General features: G+C 34.6%; 1 protein-coding gene across 1 annotated transcript in view; it reads right to left on the reverse strand.

Annotated features, from left to right (window-relative positions):
- The window catches only part of CDH18 (cadherin 18), a 498,169-nt gene that overhangs the window by 337,928 nt on the left and 135,008 nt on the right, over positions 1-25,233 (reverse strand). Inside the window, exon 2 of the mRNA XM_024121138.2 lies at positions 11,157-11,640. Within this exon, the coding sequence (XP_023976906.1) occupies positions 11,157-11,384 (228 nt within the window). The 5' untranslated portion in view covers positions 11,385-11,640. The remainder of the gene's footprint in view (positions 1-11,156; positions 11,641-25,233) is intronic.

A 25,233-nucleotide genomic window follows, 5' to 3' on the forward strand; every position in this document is an offset into this window, starting at 1 on the left:
AACTCCATGAAATGAAAATTAGTCTATCTACCCACTAGCTTAAAAAAATAGCAAGGAAGCTTGTGGTCTGCTAAGAGCTCTTGGTAGAAAAGAAGTTTCCTGTGATAAATTGAAACCCAAACTTGCAGCCCAGAAGAAAGGTATACAAGATTTATTTTTGTATTGCTAGTGTTCTTTTGTTGCTGTTTTCATTAAAGGTATGGATAAGAATCAATAGTTAAAAATTAAAAATTAATATATATTTAACTGAATCACTTTGCTGTAAACCTGAAAATAATAACAATGTTGTAAATCAACTATACTTCAATGAACAAAAAGTAAAAAAGAAAAAAATGTTAAATAAAAATAAACTTGATTCATATTTATGAAACCAATTTGTGGTCAGGAAACAAAAAAATAAGTGACTCTCTATGGATATTCCTCAAGCTATATTTTAGAGAAATCCCAACAAAATCCTCATTCTCACTTATCACACACTATTGAAGACAAGTGAATATAAAATTTTAAAAGGCATACCAGGATCAAATCTCCATGACTGTGGATAGACAAAAGAAATATGAAAATTAATCAAGTACGAAAAGAATAATAAAATTTGAACAAGATTTTGAAATAGGTGGCTTGCAATAATTAAAGTCATAAGAGAAGAAATAGAGCTCAAAATGAAAGGAGAGGTCACATATAAAAAGGAGAAAAGGAACCAAAAAGAACTAAAAATTTAAAAATATATTCAAGGTAATATTCGTGTTTAAGTCAAAGAATATACTAACTATTCAACTTAGTTGAAGAGAGGATTAGAATGCTAGAAATGAATCTGAGAGAAATTATATCAAATAGAAGTTTCAGAATGAAACAATAAATGAGGAAGAAGAAAATTCAAAAAAATAATAGATGGGATGCTATATTTCTGTAAAGTATAAAATCCAAATAATTATACAAAAAATACTGCTTTCAGTCTGTTAGGGATTGAAATTTGTACCAAGAAAATTCACATGTTGAAATTCTAACCCTAGTACCTTATCTGGAGATAGGATCTTTATAGAGGGCTGATATCTTAATGAAAAAAGGAAATTTGGACACAGATACCCATATTGTGAGAACACCATGTGAACATGAAGACAGCAATCTACAAACCAAGGAGAGAGGCTTGGAAATGATCCTTCCCTCAGAAACTACAGAAGCAACCAACCTTGCCGACATCTTGATTTGACGCCCAGCCTCCAGAACTGAGACAATAAATTTCTGTTGTTTAACCACTCAGTTTATAGTATTTTGCTATGGAAGCTCTGGCTAATTAATACATAGACCAATAAAAACAGAAAGTCCCCTCTCCCCATAAAAAAAAATCTTCAGCGCCTAAGCACATTAGTAAGTCTACAGACCACAAAAGACATAGAGATAATCCTGAAATCAACCTAAGAGAAAGGGATGAAATTTAAAATGGAATTTCAGCAGATTTCTCATTATCAAACATAGGGTCCAATATAAAATATATCTTCAATAAAATGATAATGAAAAAGCTCAACCTAGAATCCTATACACAAGAAAGAATGCTTCAAATAAAGAAAGAAAGGAAGCGTTCACCGCTTTCAGGCTAAATAGAAAAAGAAATAAATAAGTAAAGGCCATATATAGGCAATAAGTAAATCAAACCAGGAGAAAGAACAGTGGTAGACACAGTAACAAACAAAGATACTGGTAAACTTGGGTAAATCTAAGCAAGACAATGTTTAAATGACTTTAATAATAATAATAAAAATCTGGAAATTACTTTTAAAAAACGAGAAAAGGAGATGCTGAACAAATATAATATGAAAAAGGAGAAAGTGATTAGTGTTTAAACATCCTAAGATATTCGTATTGTTTAGGGTAACTGTAATGGTATCAAATTTAAGCTTTTTAAAGTACCTGTTAAAAAGAAATCGGCTCATGCAGCTCAATAACAAACAAACAAACAACCCAATCCAAAAATGGGCAGAAGAACTAAATAGACATTTCTCCAAAGAAGATATACAGATCGCCAACAAACACATGAAAGAATGCTCAACATTATTAATCATTACAGAAATGCAAATCAAAACGACAATGAGATATTATCTCACACCGGTCAGATTGGCCATCCTTAAAAACTCTAGAAACAATAAATGCTGGAGGGGATGTGGAGAAAAGGGAACCCTCTTGCACTGCTGGTGGGAATGTAAATTGATACAGCCACTATGGAGAACAGTATGGAGGTTCCTTAAAAAACTACAAATAGAACTACCATACGACCCCGCAATCCCACTACTGGGCATATACCCTGAGAAAACCATAATTCAAAAAGAGTCATGTACCAAAATGTTCATTGCAGCTCTATTTACAATAGCCAGGACATGGAAGCAACCTAAGTGTCCATCAACAGATGAATGGATAAAGAAGATGTGGCACATATATACAATGGAATATTACTCAGCCATAAAAAGAAATGAAACTGAGTTATTTGTAATGAGGTAGATAGACCTGGAGTCTGTCATACAGAGTGAAGTAAGTCAGAAGGAGAAAAACAAATACCGTATGCTAACACATATATATGGAATCTAAGAAAAAAAAATGTCATGAAGAGATTAGTGGTAGGACAGGAATAAAACACAGACCTACTAGAGCATGGACTTGAGGACATGGGGAGGGGGAAGGGTAAGCTGTGACGAAGTGAGAGAGTGGCAGGGACATATATGCACTACCAAATGTAAATTAGATAGCTAGTGGGAAGCTGCCGCATAGCACAGGGAGATCACCTCTGTGCTTTGTGACCACCGAGAGGGGTGGGATAGGGAGGGTGGGAGGGAGGGAGACGCAAGAGGGAAGAGATATGGGAACATATGTATACGTATAACTGATTCACTTTGTTGTAAAGGAGAAACTAACACACTATTGTAAAACAGTTATACTCCAATAAAGATGTTAAAAAAAAAAAAAAAGAAATCGGGTCAGATTTCAGTAAGAAGTAAACTGAACCCAAGAAGTTTGATACAGAAGCAAAGGTGAGTAAAAAAGTTGTTAAATATGTTAAACATATAAGTAAGTATATACTTTATACATTAATACTAACAACAATAAGAAGAAGAATGAGTGATTGGGTGGCTTAAAAAGAGTTTGGCTAGTAGGCATGTAAAAAGTAGAAAACACAATAATGTAATCAAACTGTGGTCATTCTACGTCATTGTATAGGAGGTTGATAGAGACAATAAGTTTTGACGTAAAGTCAAGAATGCACAAAAAAATTAAGAGCGAGCACAAATATCAAAAACATACAACAGGACTTCCCTGGTGGTGCAGTGGTTGGGAGTCCTCCTGCCGATGCAGGGGACAGGGGTTCGTGCCCCGGTCCGGGAAGATCCCACGTGCCGCGGAGCGGCTGGGCCCGTGAGCCATGGCCGCTGAGCCTGCGCGTCCGGAGCCTGTGCTCCGCAACGGGAGAGGCCACCGCAGTGAGAGGCCCGCTTATCGCAAAAAAAAAAAAAAAACACAAAAAAACATACAACGTAAAACTTTCAAACCATTCAAACCAGCAGAGAAAAATCCCAAGAGAAGTTATTATAGTCGAATAAAAGGAGAAAAAAACAAAACAACAAACAGAAAACATAGTGCCCATAAAATACAAAATAAATTGGTAGTCATAAGTCCAAGCATATTAGAAATCAAAATAAACAATGGAATAAAATCATGGCTTAGAAAAATAAATCATCAGATTGCATTAAAAAACTTAAGTTTAAAAGTCATTCGTATGTGTATTATAAATGACACATGTAAAATGTCACTATAGTGATGTAATAGTATGGACAATATACTCAAAAGCATTTTGATCAAGAAAAACGTGTTCTGTGGCTGTCAGTGTCGGATCAAGGCTGGCACTATGGCCACTTTGCACTGGATAATTCTCTGCTGGTGGGGGCTGTCCTGTGTGTTACAGAATGTGCAGCAGCATCCCTGGCCTCTACTAACTAAATGCCAGTAGCACCACATCCCTGCTTGTCGCAACCAAAAATCAGGTCCACATTACAACTTTCAGGGACTCTTGGCCCTTTTGCTTTTGTGGGCCTTTTTTTTTTTTTTTCACTTAAAATGATAAATTCTATTTGCAGTTGCATTTATATAAAGACTAATATAGACAGATATATTCATTTTCATATTTTCTTCTGATTTGAAAACACATTGTGACCTTTTCCTGAACCCTTCAAGGAGCCGTAACCATAGCGATTATGCCAAATGAAACGAACAGACAATTTATCAGGGGCGAAAAATGCGTCCAGACATTGCCAAACACCCCCAGGGGTTAAAGTCACCTCTGGCTTAGAGCCATTGGCAACACTCAAGCCCACATACACACACAGACACGGGTGGGTGCATTTGCATAGTGATAAAAAGTTCACGAGGTGAATAAATGCATACATTGTGCCCATAATAGGTATTGCTTTGCATTGATGATGTTTAAAATGTTTCTGGCGTAGCACTGAGAAACACTATATATAATGAGTGTTAATGCTATTAATTACAACATTTTTAAACAGTTCAGATAGAATGTCACTCTTCTCTAAAAGTAAAATTAAACTTTGTGAAATGTGATTTCTTAAAAAAAAAAAAAAAAAAAAACAGGTTCTATATCACTACAAATTAAATGAAGTAAATGCAAAATCAAATTTCTCTTTTACGCACCCAATTTCTTTTAGGACTGGATCTAAAGAGTTAAATTTCCATGATGACTATTGAGAAATTTCTATATCCATAATGGAACTGCATGCCATGAATTAATTTCACATGACATCATGTCATCACATTGTCACTTGTGTAAAATTCAAATGTCATGTTTTGATATAGGACGTTTTCCATTTCAAACAAGTTATGGTAAAAATATTCATAAAATTATTGTCTTTACAATATCAGATGACAATTGGGACCTTTTCTTGCTGTGTGTTTAATTTTTAATTCAGAGTTCATGATGACATTAAAACTATCTTTTCTTTTTCTGAAAAGCCTGAGCCTTCCTATTCCTTCATACATGAGTTATTCTCTCTTCAACCTCAAAATCATTTATTTAATTTGAAGCTATAGTACTTCATATTAAAAGAGATTTGAAGGTGCTCTTTTAAAGAAAGAAAAAAATATAAACTAATGGCAATAATAGTGATGATGAGAGGGGAATTTCATGCACTATATACTAGAAACTGACTTTCATTAAAGAATCAGATATCTTACAATTTGTTCTTTGGCACTGTCATAACTAATCCCCCCTCCCATGAAGAGATCACTTAACTGTTTCGAGCATCATTGCCTTCTATTACTTGAGGAATTTGGCAAGACGTTTTCTTAGTTCCTTTATACTGCTAGAATTCCTTTCTTACCCTCTATACGCTTGTTGTTGCTGTTTTAATAAAGCAAATTGGGAATAATTGCCTAGAGTCCACACTTAGCTACTCACACATGTAGGACGTGGGTAAAGAGGGGAGTGACAGGGAGAATTTTAGTAACTAAATTCTTCATAGATGTAAGTAATATCTTCTCCATGTTACAGTTTATATCTAGAAAAAATTCTAACGGTTATAAGAACATACACCATAAATGAAGGGAAGTGAAGACGGAGACTATAATTCATTTGTTTATCCTGAAAAAATCTAAGTTCTTATTAACTTTTATTGTCATATATATTTAATGTCAATATAGCCCAAACCCTAATGTAACATTGTTAATAGATTAGCTACCTTAGCCTAAAACATGCTACTAAGTAGGAACACAGTTTTTGGTGTCTTACCTCTTGTTTATGATATTTTTATTCTATTCTCTTTAATTACTGAATAATGCAATGTGGATAATATCCACTTAAAGATATACTGAAGTAAACATAGAGTTTCCTTTATTTCTCATACAAGAATTCTTGGTTAAAGAAGTCATCTACAATGTTTTTAAAATGAAAATAATATGCATTTATGGAGCAGAACACCTAGCTAATCGCAAGCAATTATCACTTGAAATATATGAAGCTCATTTCCAGCACTTGTGTGTTAAAAGACATTATTTCCAATGTATGTCCTTAGTTAAATTCTAATAGTTACACATATTTAAATATTCCTAGCATGTACCAGTAAGAGTCAATATACTTTGCAGTTACAACCTGCACACTAGGATATATTCTACTGGTAAATATGAAATATATATGCAATACAGCCAATAGCTAGTGTCCAAAAATAAGAAATCGTGTATTTTAAATTATAATTTCTGATCTCTAAGCAATTCCACTTTTACACCATCTTTTTTATTCATTAGGTACTATTTTCTAGTATATGTAATAAACTGTAGATATTAAGACCTGAAGAATACATTTTTAATCTACTGTCACTAATTCTGAACAACAAAATCCTCAAATTTCAGAGGAATCCAAACCAAATAAAAATGTAGTTTCAGTCAAAGGAATGTTAAGAATGATCAAATTAAAATAATACATTTCTATAAAGCAAAAATTATAAACAAAGTCAAAAGGCAAACGGCAACTGTGAAAAAATTATTGGTAACATCACTGGCAAAGAATTATTTCATCTATTATGTAAATATCAACAAGGATAAGTTAAAAAGACTAACAAAAGGACCTGAAGCGTCAGTTAGTAAAAAAGGAATATTCATATCCCTTCAACTATGAAAAGGGGATCAATTTTACTCATAATAAGAGAAATGTAAATTGAAAGTACACAGAGATACAATTTTTCACCTATAATATTTGTAAAATTCCAAGTTTTACAATCCCATCTGTTGGCACTGCTGTAGAGAAATATTTATTCTCATATATCAAAGAGGTGCAAAATACACCACCACCTATGGAGGAGGATCTGGTAACATCTACCAGAATTAAAGATTTATTTATTTTTAAATGAGAATCCCATTCTGGAAATCTCTCCCACAGATACACCTATATGTACGCTAAATGATGTGTGTAAAAGGACATTCATTACACTACTGCATATAATGCAACAAAACAACAATAAAAACAAAAACACCAAGTTAATAAACTGAGATTAACAGAGTTTATAAACAGAGATTTTTGTCTCAATCATTTCAAATAATTCTCACAACCATTAACACGACTACAAAAGGCTATAGTTTATGGAGTCCTTTCCAGTGAATTACCACATTTGATCATTACAATAGGCACTGAGGTAGATTCTGTGCAAATGAGGATGAAGTAGTCCCAGAAACTGCTTTCAAAGCATTCACAGTCTACTAGATGAGGCAGATATCTTAAAGAGGGGTTCCAAATATTTTCTGTAAATGTTCATTAGTAAATATTTTAGACTTTGTGGACCTTAATTTTTCTTGCCACTACCTAATTCTACCATTGTAGATTGAAAACAGCCATATACAATACGTAAATGTAAGTCTGGCTGTATTCCAATAAAACATTATTTACAGAAACTGAATTTGGATTTCATTTCATTTCCATGTATCACAAAATATTATTGCTTAAATTTTTTCAATAGTTAATTTTTTTTTTTTTTAGTATGCAAGCAATACCAGCACTTGCAACTAGATGAATTGGCACACAGGCTGTGGTTTAACTAACCCACAATCTAAACTATAAACCAAACTTTATAACACACTTGAATTAGTAACAGAAATGTCAAACAGTATTTCTCAGCGTTACATGTAAGGAAACGGAAATGCAGGGAATTAAGACACTTGCTAGTTGTAATACAGATAATAAGCAGAGAAGCCTTAACTCAAACTCAGCTCTTTACTCACTAATCATTACTATCTCATGAAGGCAATGAGTCTACTCTAATGCTAGGTGTGATACATGGCCTGCACTTTAGGATGTGTGTGATATTTTATACAAAATTATGTTCTTAGTTATAATGGAATTCATTCAACTCTGTTCAATTTTGAAAATAAAAGCAGATTAAATGGTCTATATTAGTTTTCACATAATTTTTGGAAAAGAGAGAACATTTTTGTTGTAAAACTATAATGACATTACCATAATTTTTTCCAAGAAGAAAGGACTTACTTGCAAACAAAAGTCCTTTTTTTTCCAAAAAGAAAGGACTGACTTACTACTTATAGCTTCCTTACTCTAATCTTTCAAGTATTTAAAAAGATCTGTAATAAGTCCATGAGGTTAAATCCGTGAGATATATTCATACACTAGTTTTGGTATTTGATTTCTCATGGCCTTTACAGTCTGAAAAAAAATTATGGATTGTCAATTATATTTATCTATATATATGTATAATTATATACATATTTTAATGGTGAGATGGTATATGTATTATACATGTATATATAGTTATACTATGTACCATTAAAATTACCATATGTTCATGGCCTTAGCCTCATTTAAAAAAAAAAGCTCTTAGTAGTGAATAATGCATATTGACCAATGTCAACAAAATAAATTCCCTCATAATAAACCCAATCACTAAGAAAAGTCAAAGAAAATTATTATAAAAAATATAAAAGAAATTGGTAAGTATCAAAACAGTTTGGCTTGGGGCTTCCCTGGTGGCGCAGTGGTTGCGCGTCCGCCTGCCGATGCAGGGGAACCGGGTTCGCGCCCCGGTATGGGAAGATCGCACATGCCGCGGAGCGGCTGGGCCCGTGAACCAAAGCCGCTGAGCCTGCGCGTCCGGAGCCTGTGCTCCGCAACGGGAGAGGCCACAACAGAGGAAGGCCCGCATACCACACACACACACACACACACACAAAAAAAAACAGTTTGGCTTGAGCTCTTATCAAAAGTTTCAGATGTTGTTTTTTAATGTGAAATATAACTGTAGATACACAGAATTACTATCCAGAGCTCAAGGATGACTGGAAACAAACTTATGTAATGCATGTAGAAAATATATTATTTTAATAACAGATATTGCATTGGATTATTGTATGGTTATTATTTTGTATTATATGATTATTACTTTGTATTGTATGATTATTATTTTGTTTCTGTTGACAAAATTCCTGCTGGAATTTCAGTGACAGAAGGGAGTAAAGGAGATAATTTTCAGCTCTTTGGAGGTACTCCCCTCTCATGCTTATAGTAACTGTAATGATTCTATCTTCTATTCAGGAACACTTTGAAAATATATGGCTCTCATTCATTATGAATGTATTTATAAGTGTGAAATATAAATTGTCTACTCTAACAAAAATAATGGAACAGGAGGTTATTATAAGTACACGTGGATTGTTGAACTTTGCAGGTTTTTTTGAACTGTCACAGTTGTGTATGTACATATATATGTATGTATGTGTATATGTATGTATGTATGTACATGTCTTTGTACGTATGTAGGGGGTTATGGATGAGGGGAATAAATCCACACAATCAAGTTAGAATTGCTCATAAAGGCAGATGAATATTGAGTAGAAAGATTATGAATGAGTGAGGGGCCCCAGGTCAGATAGGGAATAGGAGGGCCACACTTTTGGGTGTGACCCTTTAAATTTGTCTGTTAATACCACAACAGAATGGATACCGATTTCCGCAGAACCTCCACAAAGGAACAGATTCACAGCCCTCACCACCTCTTGATGGCTAACAAGCTCTCAACCATATGTTCATTGGCACCCAAGCCCAGAAAGACTGTTTGCAACTAATCTACTGATTAAGGTTTCATTTTTCACTCAAACTAGGTGACCCACCAAAAAATGAGAAGCTATCTGATCTTTCCCTAACCTTTTCTAGCAAATTTTATTTCCGTTTTTTAGTTAAATTAAAGTGACAATAAATATGCATAAAATTTTTAAAATAATATATATTTTTTCCTTTTGGTACTCTACAAAGGAAACATTTTTCTGTTCCATTTCTTCTGCCTCCTTCTCAAGGATTGAGAGGATTATAGAAAAAGGATTTTGAAGTTCATAACAAAAATAACTTTATAGTAATTCAATATATTATGTTTTTATTTTAGTACATTTATCTACATTTACTTCATGGAACAGTCTGTAGGAAAAAAGCATAGGATGAATATGAGGGGTTTTCCTTCTTGTTTTAATATGTACATAAGAAAATGATAGAATTGTTCCAGATCTTTTTTGTGTTTCACATTCTGACTCCATAGCTCCTGCCTTGTACGGAAAATATAGCTGCAACCCAGTCCCTGTTGGAAGAGGGGCAGAACAGATGGCCTGTGCTCCTGTACTGCCTACACATTAGGGAAGTACTGTGGCTTGGATGGAGTACTATTTTTTTTTTTTTTTAAGTACTAACAGTGCTAAAGTGAAAATAAATAGTCAAGCAGGGAGGCAGAAGTCACTGAGCCTGCAGTCATAAAGATTCTACTGCTGTGACTGCTGCTTCTCCCACAGGTACTGAACAAACCTAAGTGTGGCTGCTTTCAACAGTCAGTAATCTATTAGAAGGTCTCTCTACTTCCCACTCTATTCTTTACCCTGGAGCCTAGACAGGTGCTTAAACTGTCCCTTATTACTGAGCGCACAATTTCCTAAAGGGTTTGACAAGCCATTAAATTGTCTTGTCTGCATTTCTGAGAGAAAGGGAAGTTGGTCTGAAGTTACTGATCATTTTGTCAACTTCATTCTTTTGGGATTTGAACAAAACCTGTACACCCAGTTTATATTTAATCCATATTTAAATATATCGATATTTGTATGGAAATTAATTTGGGGGATTGGAAAAATATCCATGTGTTTTTAAAGGCTGACAAATTCAAATACCGTCTCTGTAACAATTAGCAGAAATATATTAAATGTCGTATATAGTGTCTTCTTTTTAGCCTCATGTGCAATAGCAACAGATTAAAAAAATTGTAAGTATCAACATACCAATAAATGACACGGTGAATTCTAATATATCTTCATGGTAATAAAGACAAAATTACTGAATTGCGTGTTTAATTAAGTGTCTCCATTTTACATGAGAGAACAGAAAGAGTAATATACTGCTAAAGAACATTCAGTCTAGTCTGTATGGACCGATGTTTAGGGAGATGTGACATGATTGGTGAAGTTCATTTTTTATAATTATTATTTTTAAATATTTAGAATACGAAATAGCATTCTATAACATAATTCACTTAAAGTTCCATGTCTCTTCAAATCCAACTGCAACTCCACCCTCCTCCCACCCTCCCAATTTCCCAGGAGAGGAAAAAACAAACCAATAAAGAAAAACTTACTTTTCCAACATACTGTGGATCTGGTCCCATATGTTCTTCTAAAACAAAGAACTGATTCCAAACCCATCCCCTTTTGGGACGGTGGTGGACTTCGGTTTCACCTTCGATGTGTTTGGTTTGGTTTCTGGTCCCCTTGATGGAGCTGTGTTGAGCAGTTCCATAACACCTCTGCACAAAACAGAGACACACGAGGACTGGACAGATGCAAGATGTGCTCGTAATTTTCATTGTAAGATAACTTTCCAGTTCACAGTTTTCTTCCTTTTCCTTGTCAGCTACAAATGCTTAGTGAGCATTCGAGAGAGAAGCCAAAGCATCTTTTGGAAGGACAGTCCAAATTAAATTGTTTAGTGTGTCCATGATTTAACTGTCCAGCAGGGAAAGGTCAGACTACATTTACATCCTGAAACACTTGGAGAATCAAAGCTGTAGTTGTGTGATCCTAAGTCTTCACAGTTGGTGAACATGGGCAACCATTTTCTACCTAATCGAAAGACAGAAAATTATATACATTACAAAACATGGCAGTTTTAAGTATTTGCTCTGAATGCAAATTATACTGTTTTGCAGGGTGATGATGATAGGAAGAGAACACATGCAAGTTCTTTTGGAAATAAACACAAGCATACATACACATAGCCAGGCATAAGCCTGCACGCTGCATTTTTACAGGGACATACATATTTGTATTTTTAATTCTCAATTATATATGTATATATATAATTGAATATATATATCAATATATATTATATATATATATCGTTTCAAAGAATATATACATAGAAGCAACAAAAATGAAGCCCTAGGGAGTGTTAAAATGCTCAAAAATTGACCATGAGTATGTGCCCAGACCTGAGTTAGTTATGATCTCTTACACTACCTGATCTATTAGGGACTCCACTCTAAGTGCAAATTTTTTATTTGTTTTTGTGTTTATTTTGCTTTTGTTAGATGTGATACAACTTACTGCACATTCTGTACATCGATATTCTACTACATATGACTCACAATTTCAACAAAATACTCCCCAGGGTTGAAAACTTTTCACAAACCATCACAGCAATCAAGTATGTACTGAAATTGTTTAGTAAGTAAAATAGAAGAAAGAAGATGGCTGAAGAACATGTATGTCATTGAAAGTTACTCCACACTTGGGGATAAGATTGGCACAATTGAACATGAGTAATATTAACAACTGAATCATAGCTTGCATGGGTTTTAATAGGCCTGCAGATGATGCTCTAGGATGTGGTCTTTATCTCCAGGCAATACAGTGATTCAAGCTTGGGAATGACACTACACAAAATTCTAGCAGCTATGCCAAGAGAGGTGTAAGGAAGAAAAGGATGGTGGCAAAAAGAACAGAGGGGAACATATTTTGACTTTCAAATAAGGAATGCTGAGGACTTGGACTGAGGTTGTAGTACAACTGGACCATAAAGTATAACTTGAGAAACATTTCTGGAAGACAAAAGACAGGATTTGGGAGAGAAAAGCTTGACTAAGATTATTAGCTTATTGAAAACACATAAAACTGTGTAGCATGTTTTGCTGTATTTTTATATGTGCATGTTTCAACATGTGTTTAGAAAAAAAAATATAATGACTCAAGATTATAGCTGTTCCATCTAGTAAAAAAACATTAGATGAATCACTTTCTCACTCCCTAAAATTCACCCTGGCAAATCAGCACAAATGGAAATGTAGATGTAAATGAATTGCAAGGTGGTTGACATGAAAATATAAATGATTTTAAAAACTGAATATAATCAGGCATAGTATAATTCTTCTATTCAATTGAGAAAATTAAGTAGGGGATGAAAAAAAAAAATCACAAGATCCAGAGCAAGGTGGTTTTCTCTATCAGTATCTCTCCCCATAAATTACGGTTAATAATAATGCTTACCTCACCAATTGTGTAAGAATTATACTGGATTTGAACTGGGATTTTATTTTAGTCAGCTGGCAAATATAAATTAAAAAGTATAATATTTTTAAGGGCAAAGATACATTTTTGATTGATTTAAATTAAAATGACTCAAAAACTTTTCTAACATATAAAAAAAGAGCAATACCATTTTAGCTCCAACATTGTAAGAGCAATGGAAAGAAAGTCAGAAAACAGAGGCTTTCTCTTTTTTTTTGACAATTTATTTACAATATGCACTTATGTGAAACATCTAATTTTGAGTCTCAATTTTCTCAGTTGTGATGAATAATTGATTTTAATATTTGCTCCAGTTCACCTAATAAATTATCTGGATCTTTTTAAAGTTTTATTTTTAATTTATCAAAAGTTTCTTGGGCTTCCCTGGTGGCGCAGTGGTTGCGCGTCCGCCTGCCGATGCAGGGGAACCGGGTTCGCGCCCCGGTCCGGGAGGATCCCACATGCCGCGGAGCGGCTGGGCCCGTGAGCCGTGGCCGCTGGGCCTGCGCGTCCGGAGCCTGTGCTCCAGAACGGGAGAGGCCGCAGCAGAGGGAGGCCCGCATACCACAAAAAAAAAAAAAAAAAAAAAAGTTTCTTAATTTTCAAGTCACAGATCTCAAAAAAGAGACTTTAACTAGACATTCTTCCTTGAAATCAAGTTGATTAATATATAAAAGTTGTTGTTTTCTTAATACTTTCACACCATTTGGTGTGATTTTTAAATGAAATTAACATCTTTGCCCTTTATGCCAAGTTATTTAACAAAGCATAATTCATGAGTAGGAGGTGAAGAAAGTGGCTTTTGTAATGCATTACAGATATGTAGAATGAGTGTTTTCTTTATAAAAATGATCCTGAATGACATCCCCAAAATACATAAATGCATTTTAATCTACCTATGCATTATATGTTTATGAATCTCTATTATGACAATTATGAGAAGTGGTAAGTAAGGCTCCGTGGAACAAAAGAGCAAATGTAAACATCACTACTGTACTTTTGAAAGCAATTTGATATACTACATAATGAGAGGACAGAAATCCAAATGTGAAAATCGTCTGCTCTATTTCAAGAAATCCATCCCTGTATAGGTTAGAATTAAAATGCAAATAATAATAAAATAAACCACTGGTTGAGAATAACATAATAAAAATATGTTATAGCCATTTTCCTTTTGTTTTTTTTAAACTAAGCAGCATGCAGGCTTCAAACACCCTTCCTGCTTTCCTGGAACACTCCAGTATATGAATTCTGATAAACAGAGACATAAGCATAACACCTAGGGACCAGATACTTCCTTCTTCTAACCTTTTAGTGAGAACTTGCACCAATGACATATGCATATTAATTACAGGCTCCCATACCCTGGAGCAGATGATGGATGGATGGAGGCAAAGATGAGACATTTTTCACAGCAGCGGTAAAGGTCTTAAGACCCAGATGTAGCCCTGGTGAGCTCAGCAGCCATGATGGACAGAGTTCAGTGGCAGCTGCATGAATTAAGGGTCACTTTGGACATGCAGTTTCAGTGGCGAGTACCTGACACTGTTTCTTACTACCTAACTTCTGTTTGTTCCTACTTCTTGCCAAACCTGATGTTTAAGGCCTCTCACCAATTGTGACGGCTACATAATATTCTTCCAATAAATTGACTTGTTGCTTTCCTTGGCCAAAGCTGGCTTTTGCTGCTTGAAAACGAAAGTTTATAAAAAGCATTACCCCCATAATACTCTAAACACAAAGTTCTTTCCGAATAATGCATTACCTGCACTAATGTGTAATGCAGACCTCTCTCCTCGTGGCAGTACCTAATTGTAGTGATTCAATGCTGCTTCCAGATACTAGTCCTCTTGCTTTTGTAACTACTCCCCCTTCTGTAGTAGAATTAATGACACTGTACTGAGTTAAGAGACATGACCTCAAATGCTCATTCTGTAGAAAATATCAGTTTATGAGCATTTTACTCTCTGAGCTTCACATCTCTCATTTATGAATAAAAATTTTATTGGATTATCTTTAAGCATGTTCAGTTAATTCTTTGAATTTATGATTTAGTAACTGTGTATCATTTAAGACTTTTCTTATGCTGACTTATGTGAACATCACCCAAGAGTCAATGATCAGCCATTTATAGCGTATAAGTATAGTCATTCCTTCAAAGGGCTCTGAGTAAGCACCATTCTCAAAGAAAAATATTGTCATGTTCACTCCAAATGTATTGCTTGTAACTTGGGCCTTTGACTGGATTTTCTTTCCAATTCATTCTTAATTTATAAAACTGGGAATCCAAGGAAGTCTAGAGAATGCCTTCTGTTTGCTTTTTAAAAAAGATTTCTCTGCTCTTTTTCTTGTTTTGAAAATTTCTTTGTAAAAAATACTCTGTCAACTGTATTTTATGAATGTATCTTTCCATTCTCCATATGTGTGGGGTTATGTAAGATACTATTTCACATGTTCAAAAAGCCTAGGATTATAATTGCTACCAACTTCTAAACTTTAGCATTATATATTACTGGTCGGAATTGACCTGACTGAATAGAGCAAGCTTAGCTAAAGTAGAAAATGTCAAAAGAAGATAAAGTATGATGGAAAGTTCATATTTTTGGAATGTTTTCATTGTAGATATATAAGGACATCTTGTGTGGAGAAATACGTGTTAATGGTAGTATGATGCCCAGTGCACAGAAGGGGGTCTTCCCAAATGTCAAACCTGTAAATCTATTGGATGAGAAGGCTGTTCTTCATGAGAGGGTGATACATCTTGAAAATGATGTAACTTAACTTTTCCATGGTAAATTATTAAAATCCATCATACTGCCAGGCAGATTTAAATATAAGAAAATTTATATTATATCTGAATTCTGGGGTACATATATAAAGAAAAAGTTACAAATACTGAACAAAAGCTTTTTTTTCAGTTTAATAAAAATAAATTTACTACTATCTATCTGTGTGTGTATGCATGTGTGTTTGTATCTATGTATGTGTGTACTTACTACCTACTTTCAGGATGTTGTGTTCTAAAACCTTAAGTTATCCTTTAGGTTGGGGTTTACAGTCATAATAGCTCTTGCTGGCAAGATGCATTCTCAGGTATATATCTGATCCTGGAACTATGGTTTCCATCATTTTCAGATCCAATGATAAATAATATCAGTATCATTCTCTTGTTCTAAGTCTAGTTCTTATTCAATTTCCAATGATACTGGCTTCTAAATTTTGGTTTTACCTCTCTGTTCTCTACTCTCAATTTTACTATTTTTTCCATTAGTGTTTTATTCTTCCTTAAGTGATAATTTATCTGATTAATAATTCATTTTACTCTTCTCCATAGGTGTCAACTGGATTAAACAGCTCTTGCTTACAGTCAAAATGCAGATACTCATAAATCACATGAAATTGCAGAGGGCTTCACCTAAATTTGTTTCAAGTTTTATTTCCAGGTTGGCTCTCAAATCAATATTTTTGACTTCAATCTGACCATTTTAGGATATTCTCATAGCCCCAAGATTTGCACACAATCAATTGCATTCACTTAAAACATATATATTTGTTATATATTTAAAACATATGTATTTAAAGGTAAAATGCTTTCTATTATTTGAAAATGTGGCTCTGTTTAAAATATAATGAAATATCTAAATAATAACATACATAAAACAAGAAGCAGTAACTTTTACATAATGTTTTTCTGTTGGAAATGTTAAGTTTCACGGAGATGGTGATAAAACCACTACATGTGCAATTATACTCCAATAAAGATGTTAAAACAAAAGAAAACACTACATGTGTACTTGTAGGCATTACTTCCTGACACGGCTCATTCAACTTTGCTTGGCTTAAAAGCCTTATTCTCCAAACTCCATTTAGTAAAGCCTATCCTCTGAGGCCTGGACTAAAGGGTGTTTCTTTACAAAGACTCCTCTATTTTGAGAGACAATTCTCTTCGGGTCTTTTGTGTTTCTGCACATTTTCTGAGCAAGAGGCACTGACAGCTTTGTTTCATACTATCTTTTCAAGGATGTCTGTATATCAAACAGCCTTGGAAAAAAAGAGATACTTCCCTCTCCTTTAGTGGAAGTGGGTAGATTTGTTTTCTGACTGGATTATAAAGATAATGTATTTTTCTAGGAAAAAGGTTGGAGAGGTGTGCTAGCAGACCCTTTATAAGACAGGGGATTCGGGCTTCCCTGGTGGCGCAGTGGTTGAGAGTCCGCCTGCCGATGCAGGGGACACGGGTTCGTGCCCCGGTCCGGGAAGATGCCACATGCCGCGGAGCGGCTGGGCCCGTGAGCCATGGCCGCTGGGCCTGCGCGTCCGGAACCTGTGCTCCGCAATGGGAGAGGCCACAACAGTGAGAGGCCCATGTACCGCAAAAAAAAAAAAAAAAAAAAAAGACAGGGGATTCAAAAATCAGGGTTCTTTAGCTGCATCTATAAAACTGTGGCAACCTAACTTATTAGCTTCATGGTAAGATAAAATCTCAAATTCTTCACTTGAAAGTCTGGATAACATAGTTCAATGTAACTGCTTGCTTCTCTGAATTACTATAACATTTATCTAATTCTTTCTTACTTTTGCAGACCACCATTTAAATTTTTTATATAGGTGCTATTTAATTTTTCTTTGTGTCAGATTTTTTAGAGTTCTCACACTGTGTCTTATGTATTTTCCATTTCCTGTATTGGTTTGTGAAGTACCTTTCATATAGTAGCCAATAACTAATTATTTGTTGAATGAAGGGATAAATACATGGGAAATAGACATATTAATTCAGGGTTTGTGCAGCAAGAGTGGTGTTAAAATACCAAGTTTCCACTTAGAACATTTAATTTTAAGAACGTGTTCCCAAAAAAACCCACAACTTTTTAAAAGCATGCTTTGATGTGGTTAACATTATACTTTGTTTTTTACTTAAAAGCCTGTCACAATCAAAGAAGTGCAGGTACTGCAGACAAAGTTTCATTTCATCAATCAAATCCTGCTTTCTCACTAAGTTTGTTTTAACACAGAGGAAATTAAGGAAGCCATGCAAATATTGAGCCAAATATGCAAGAGTAAACTTTGCAAATGACATATACTGTATGCCATTATGAGTAATATTTTATTCATATATAGATAGATCAAATACGTATATGAACATTCCTACTATGTTGGCATAGGCGTGTGTGTGTGTGTGTGTGTGTGTGTATGTGTATTTATATATATATAAAACAGAGACCATTGTCATTATTCTTCTGTCTCAAGATATACTTTATTTTTAGATTATTGCAAACATGCTTATGTAGAGTTTTATTTTAATATTTCATATATTCCTGAAATTATACATAGAAATAGGAAGAGCAATGTCCTGAAAGTATATGTATACATAAGATGATATTCACAATATTGTTCGATCTGGCTGCAACAGCTAATATCATAGAATTAGTCCCAATTTTCATGTTGCTGATTCTAATCTTCATAATGCCTAGTGGACATTATTCCAAAAATTAGAAAATGAAAATAGAAAAAGAAACTGATGGTATCAAATGCAATATTTCCTTGCTTATCTGTATTTGTCAGAGTGATGAATATTTCGAATTTCTTCATGCCTTCCAAAAATATTTCTACCTATCCCACTATTTTTGTGATTTATGTTCTTGTGTATGTGTGTGTCTGTATTTCACATGATAGGATTCATAAAATTAATTTTAAAAGGATTAAAAGGCATCCTACTGGTACAGAGACTCCTAGTGGCCCCATTATCTGATGCCAAACATAAGTCTCTGTACCTCACTCCCCCAGAATAAAGACTACATTTCCTAGCCTCACTTGTAGCTGAGCATGGTCCAATTCCTGAATTCTAGCCAATGGAATACAAGCAGAAGTACTGTCTGTTAACTTTCCAGGAAATTTCCCTAGAAGACTGTTGGCCTGTGTCTAACCTATTCTTTCCCCTCCCTCCATCTCGCCACTAGAATCCTGAATGTGATGGCTGGAGCTCCCTTTTGGACCGTGAGAATGAGAGTCATAGCCTGGAGACAGAGGAACAAGCAACTTTATCCCAGAGAACACCGTAGGGCAGAGCTGCCATGTGAGCCCTGGGCTGCCTTTCTGAGCTCAGTTAAGAGAGAAAGTATTTCAGTCTTTGTAAAGCCACAGGTATTTCATGCTTCTGTTACTCAGAGCTGACCATAACCCTGATTTAACAACCATTGAGCTGAAACAGTATATTCTCCACGACTTTGGAGATGAAGGAGGCTTTGGGAAATAAAATACAGCGGAAGGAAAGGAAGGAAAGGAAAATCAGAATAAAAACATGGGACAATGCTGGATGACAGCTATTCTAAACTCCAGAGAACTTATTTTTCGTGACAGTCTTCTCTGCAGCTTTTATCACAAATAGGAAAATGTGCAGGTCTTGCTTTTCTCCCTCTTTTTCCTCTGAAGTCAGAAGCCATATCTTAGGCTATAACTGTGTCAACCCCAGCATGTACCACTACACAATGCAAATAGAAGGGGTGACAACGGTCTCCCTCAATGACTCTCCCTTTGAAATCTACCCTCCATCTACTAATCATCTCCTCAACCCCCTGCTTGAAATTCCTTCATGTCTTTGCCTCACCTGCGAAAGAGAATAAAAAACTCACACGAAATTCATGACTTTTCAATATTTGGTTCCTTTTCACTTCCCCTCTCATCCTTGCTGTCTGCCCAGGAAACCCCGCGACCCACTCATATTTTATCACACTCACTGTCTCCTGACTAGGCTGCACCCTGCTAGCCTTTATGCCTCTGTATACACTGTTTCTTCTAAATGAAAAGCCCATTATTCTGTTTTAAAAACTAGCACATCACCAGTTTCCCAAGTGAGTTTTCAGGGACTATCACTCTGTTCCCAAGGTCCCCTGTTCTCTCTACTGTCATGACAGAGTTCAGAACTTGCCACCCCCAAATACGCCACCTGGTGTATAGATTTTAATTTAAAGACACTTGAAAATCACCAGATGCAAAAGGGCACCTCAATCTTACTAAAAGCAGGACATAAAACTCAAATATTGGAGATGTTCTCCTTGTTCTGGAAGGAAAGAAACATTCTCACCAGAGATGGCAAATGGAGACCAAGAGAAATCTGTATAAAGAAACCTTGCTAAATTTATTCATATCTTTCTAGCCACTTCTCTACCTAATTAAGTGGCCCAAGCCCCTTTGTGTTGTCACTTTTTCACGATTTGCTGCTCTTTGTCCAACTCAGTATGGAAGTGTCTGCCTCAAACTGCCTCTTCGGATCTTAATTTCCTTAAGAGGGACCCCATGTCACAGAAAACTTATATTAAATAAATCTGTATGCTTTTCTCTTATCAACTGGTCTTATTCCAGGAGCCCCAGTCAAGAACCTAAAAGGTAAAAGGAAAGATTGCATTTCTTCCCCTATAGTGATATTTATCACATGACCTACATATTTCCTTGTCTGTCTTCCATACTAGACTACAACCTCCTGCCAGAATTTAATTGTCATCTTCATACCCTCAATGATTAGCATAACCTGGTGCAGGCAGTCAAGAGTCAGTTGAATGAACAAACAAAACCAGGTTTGTGCTTCTATCAGTTTTGAGTGTCCTATTTATTAGTCATGTGACCTTAGCCAAATTTTCTCGTATGTAAAAGAGGTCTAATAACTCATGAAAGCTCTGTAAGAATTAATCAGAGGTATGGATGCAGTCAAGAGTACCTGGATGACTCAGTCAAAATCTACCATCACTGCTGGGAAAATAAAGCATGTCTCTTAAAAGCAAGAGTAGCATACTCCTTACATGATACAATACATGCGACTTGCATGTTTTATTGGAATTATTTCCCATGATTCAGATAACAGCAAAGTATTTTAATTATATTTTGGACTTTATATATTTTGGAAGGAAATTAAAGTTAAACTTTAAGAGACAACAGTACTTGCATAATGTCTTGATAATGAATATTTAATACTTGTGTGCCTTTTCTTAGAGCTCTGGTTCTCTATTCATATAATGTATGGTGTATGTGTAATTTTAAAACAGTTTCCCATATGTTCTGAAAAACTTTTTGAAAACACACATTTTATAAAGTAACTACATAAATGCTTCAAACTGACGCATACCCAAAAAGATACTTAGTGGTGGGTATAATAAATCTACAATGGAATGGAAAGAATTTAGCTTTTCTCTAGTATATTTTCTTCAACTATTTCCACAGTAAACTGGCTTATATTTTCCTATAAAAAGTAGGAATATGATCCTCCCTTTTTTGGAATATTTCAGTTTCTTTAACTTATATGAAAGTTTGTTGCTTTAATTAAAATATAATATATAACATCTTGATTCCAATTTGTAAGAAAATAAAGTGCTAAATTTTTCTAGCATGCTACATATATGTCAAAGTTTGTAAAATATGGAGTCAAACCAACTTTGAATTTAAAACTGTATTCCAGACAGTTTTCCTTAGGAAATGTAAATCTATAGGAGCCATAATATCGTTTAACTCTGAGATACTGCACTTCTGAATTTTAATTAATGAGAAAATATGATAAAATGTCCTGCACAGAAAAAGGCATGTGTGATGTTTTTATATATACGTAAAATATTATGTTCAAATGGTCTGATAATTAATAGAACTTTATATTTCTATTCAGGTTCAAATTTACCTTCTACCATTACAATCATACTCTTACCAATACAGCCAACTTTTACATCACATTATAAGCCCGTTATACCCTCAGACTATCCCATTATATGCCATCTGCATGGTGAAGACAATCAAACAGATCTGTGCACTGGTGTCACCAGAGATTCACAATCTCCAACCATGAATGGTTCTCAGTGTTCCTTTATCCTAGTGCATGCCATAAACCATGTTGTCTGTACAATTTTTCTAATTATAACCCAATTGTCAATTTTTACAACCTACACAAAGATCAAAAAGACAGATCAGGAAGACACTTTATCATAAGCCATATCCCCTAAAACTCTATACTCCATATGCTTAATGATTACAGGAGTTTGAATGCACAATGCTTGCCCACATACTTTTGGATGCTTTAACAATTTTAGCCCTTAACAATTTTATACTCATCCTTTCAACACAAGCACCATTCACTCTATGTCTCCCCAAAGTGCAATCCCCACCTCTTCCTCTTCCCTGCACCCACACATAACACACTGAAAACATTTTTTTTTCTATAAAAATTTATCACATTTTCTTGTTTTCTCAAATTAGACTGTGAATTTTTAAAAACAAGATGGATATCCACTGTCATTTCTCAAATACTTGGAACAGAGTGGGCATAAAGAAATACGTTTGAATGAATTTCTGAATCATCTAATAAGAAACATAAACTTAATTTACTACATAGTTTAAAAATAATGGCCTAAGAGGTCTAAACGGCATTCGAGGTTTTCAATTTAAACTGTTTTTTGATATGGTTTGATAATTTATAGTATATTCAGTAATGCCAATATGAACCAAACTATTGCAGATCCAATACTGCAGGGACATTTGCTGCCTCTCTTTTTTGTATCCAATACAATTTTTTAATCAACTTCCAAAACATGCAATTTACTGTACTGTGGCTTCGCAGGACAGCAAGATTTAAAAAATGGAAATGAAGGCAGCCCCTAAAGTAATCAGAGACTGACAAGAGAAATAGAACATATATAAATAGCTTAAATTCCACATTGCTGTAAAAGAATTGTATGCTACATTATAATGTGTAAGTTCATTCTCATATTCTTTATTATTTGATTTTCACAGTAATCCTTAAGGTAACTGGAAAGTGATAATATATTTTAAAATGTGTGAATAACATGCAAAAGGAGATGAGAAATAGCATCTTCCATATTTGAAAGAGTTAAGGAAGTTTTAGAAGAGGATACCATTTCATGTGGTTTTCAAGGGTTTCACCTAAGGATTTTGATTTCAAATATTAAACTCATTTAATATTCAGCAAAGATTTATTGAACATCTATTATGGCTCAGTCACTGCTCTAATGCTGGAGATGATTAACTAAAAAAAGAATGTTCTTGTTATTATGTTAATTATTATATTATGCTTAAAAAGTAAATAAATATACAAATAGTTTTCAGGTATAAATATATACTATGGCAGGAAAACCAAATGAAAACCAACTTGTTGTTTTAAAGGCGAGTGAATTTAGGGAAGTTCGAAATGAGTGCTCAGAAAGAAGGCTTCTCCTGTGGGCCTGATATTTGAGAATAGGTCTGAATCACAAAAAAATAAATGTAGATGTAAGGGAAAATCATTCCAGGCCGAGAAAACAGTGGACTTCAAGGTCCTCAGTTCAAGATGAGCTTATAATGAACAAAAAACTGCAACCCAGCTGTGCTCAAAGGTAGTGGAGCTGAGACTGGGAAGAGGTGAGCTACAACATCAGAGACTGACGGAAGGAAGAGCACTTAAAGCTTCTGAGATAATGAAATTTTTATTTTTTATTTTTTTTAAGCTTTCTGAGGCAATGTAGCCCTGTCATTTAGAACATGTGGTTTATTATATTATTAATGTAAAACACACATACATGAGTTCTCCCTTTTATCAAATTTTAACCATATAGTATTGTTCCTATAAGTACGATGTTGTACAGATTTCTAGAATTTTCCATCTTTCATGACTGAAATCTTATTGAACAACAGCTCTCCATTTCCCCCTCCCCAAGCCCCTGGCAAACACCATTCTTTTTTTTTTTTTAATGAGTTTGACTACTTTAAATACCTTATATAACAACAAGAGGTTGTTTCCACCTCTTGGCTATTGTGAATAATGCTGCAACCAACACGGAAATGCAGATGTCTCTTTCAGATCCTGTTTCCATTTCCTTTGGATATATACCCAGAAATGAGATTGCTGGATCATATGGTGGTTCTATTTATAATTTTTTTGAAAAACCTCCATACTGTTCTCAATAGCAGCTGGACCATTTTACATGCCCACTGGTTCATAACGGGCCTCTTCTTACACATCTTTGCCAACACTGGTTATTTCTTGTCATTTTGATAAGAGGCATTCAAACAGGTGTGAGGTGATATCTCACTGTGGTTCTGATTTGCATTTCTCTGATGATTAAGGATGTTGAGCACCTTTTAACGTGCCTGTTGACCATCTGTATGTCTTCTTTGGAAAAATGACTATTCAGATCCTCTGCCCAGTTTTTTAATTGAATTTTTGCTTTGTTTTGTTTTTTGTTAGAATTGTATGCTTTTTAAAATATATTTTGGATATTAACCCTTTATCAGATATATGATTTACAAATATTTTTTCTCATACCATACATTACCTTTTCATTTTGTTGGAAGTTGTTCAGAAGCCTTTTAGCTTGATGTAGTCCCACTTGTTTATTTTTACTTTTGTTGCCTTTATTTGTGGTGTCATATCCAAAAAAGTCCTTGCCAAGACTGATGTCAAGGAGTTTACCCTCTACATTTTCTTCTAGGCATTTTGTAGTTTAAGGTCTTACATTTAGGTCTTTAAGACATTTTGAGTTGATATTTTATATGGTGCAAGGCTGAGATCCAAGTTCATTCTTTCCATGTGGATATTCAGTTTTCCCAGCACAATTTGTTAAAGAGACTATCTTCTCTCCATTGCATATTTCTGGCACACTTGAAGATCAGTTGTGTTTATTTCTGCATTCTCAATTCTGTTCAATGTCTGTTTTTATGCAAGGACTATGCTGTTTTGATTAGTATTGCTTTGTAACATTTTGAAATCAGGAAGTGTGATACCTCCAGCTTTGTTCTCTCTCAAGATTGTTTTGGTTATCAGAATTCTTTCTGGTTTCATATGAATTTTAGGATTATTTTTTCCATTTATGTAAAAAAATGTCATTTGGTAGCAGTTGCACTGACTCTATAGATTGCTTTGGATGCTATGGACGTTTTAACAATATTAAATCTTCCAACACATGAACATGGCATATCTTTCCGATTTGTGTCGAATTTTCTTTCAGTAGTGTTTTATAGTTTTCAGTGTAGAAGTCTTTCATTTTCTTGGTAAAATTTATTCCTAAGTATTTTATTCCTTTTGATATTATTGTAAATGAGACTGTTTTCTTAATTTCCTTTCCAGATTGCTGCTTGTAAGTCTATGGCAATGCAACACAACTGATTTTTGTAGGTTGATTT

The sequence above is a fragment of the Physeter macrocephalus genome, chromosome 8 (assembly GCF_002837175.3).
Source record: "Physeter macrocephalus isolate SW-GA chromosome 8, ASM283717v5, whole genome shotgun sequence".
Taxonomy (NCBI): Eukaryota; Metazoa; Chordata; class Mammalia; order Artiodactyla; family Physeteridae; genus Physeter; species Physeter macrocephalus.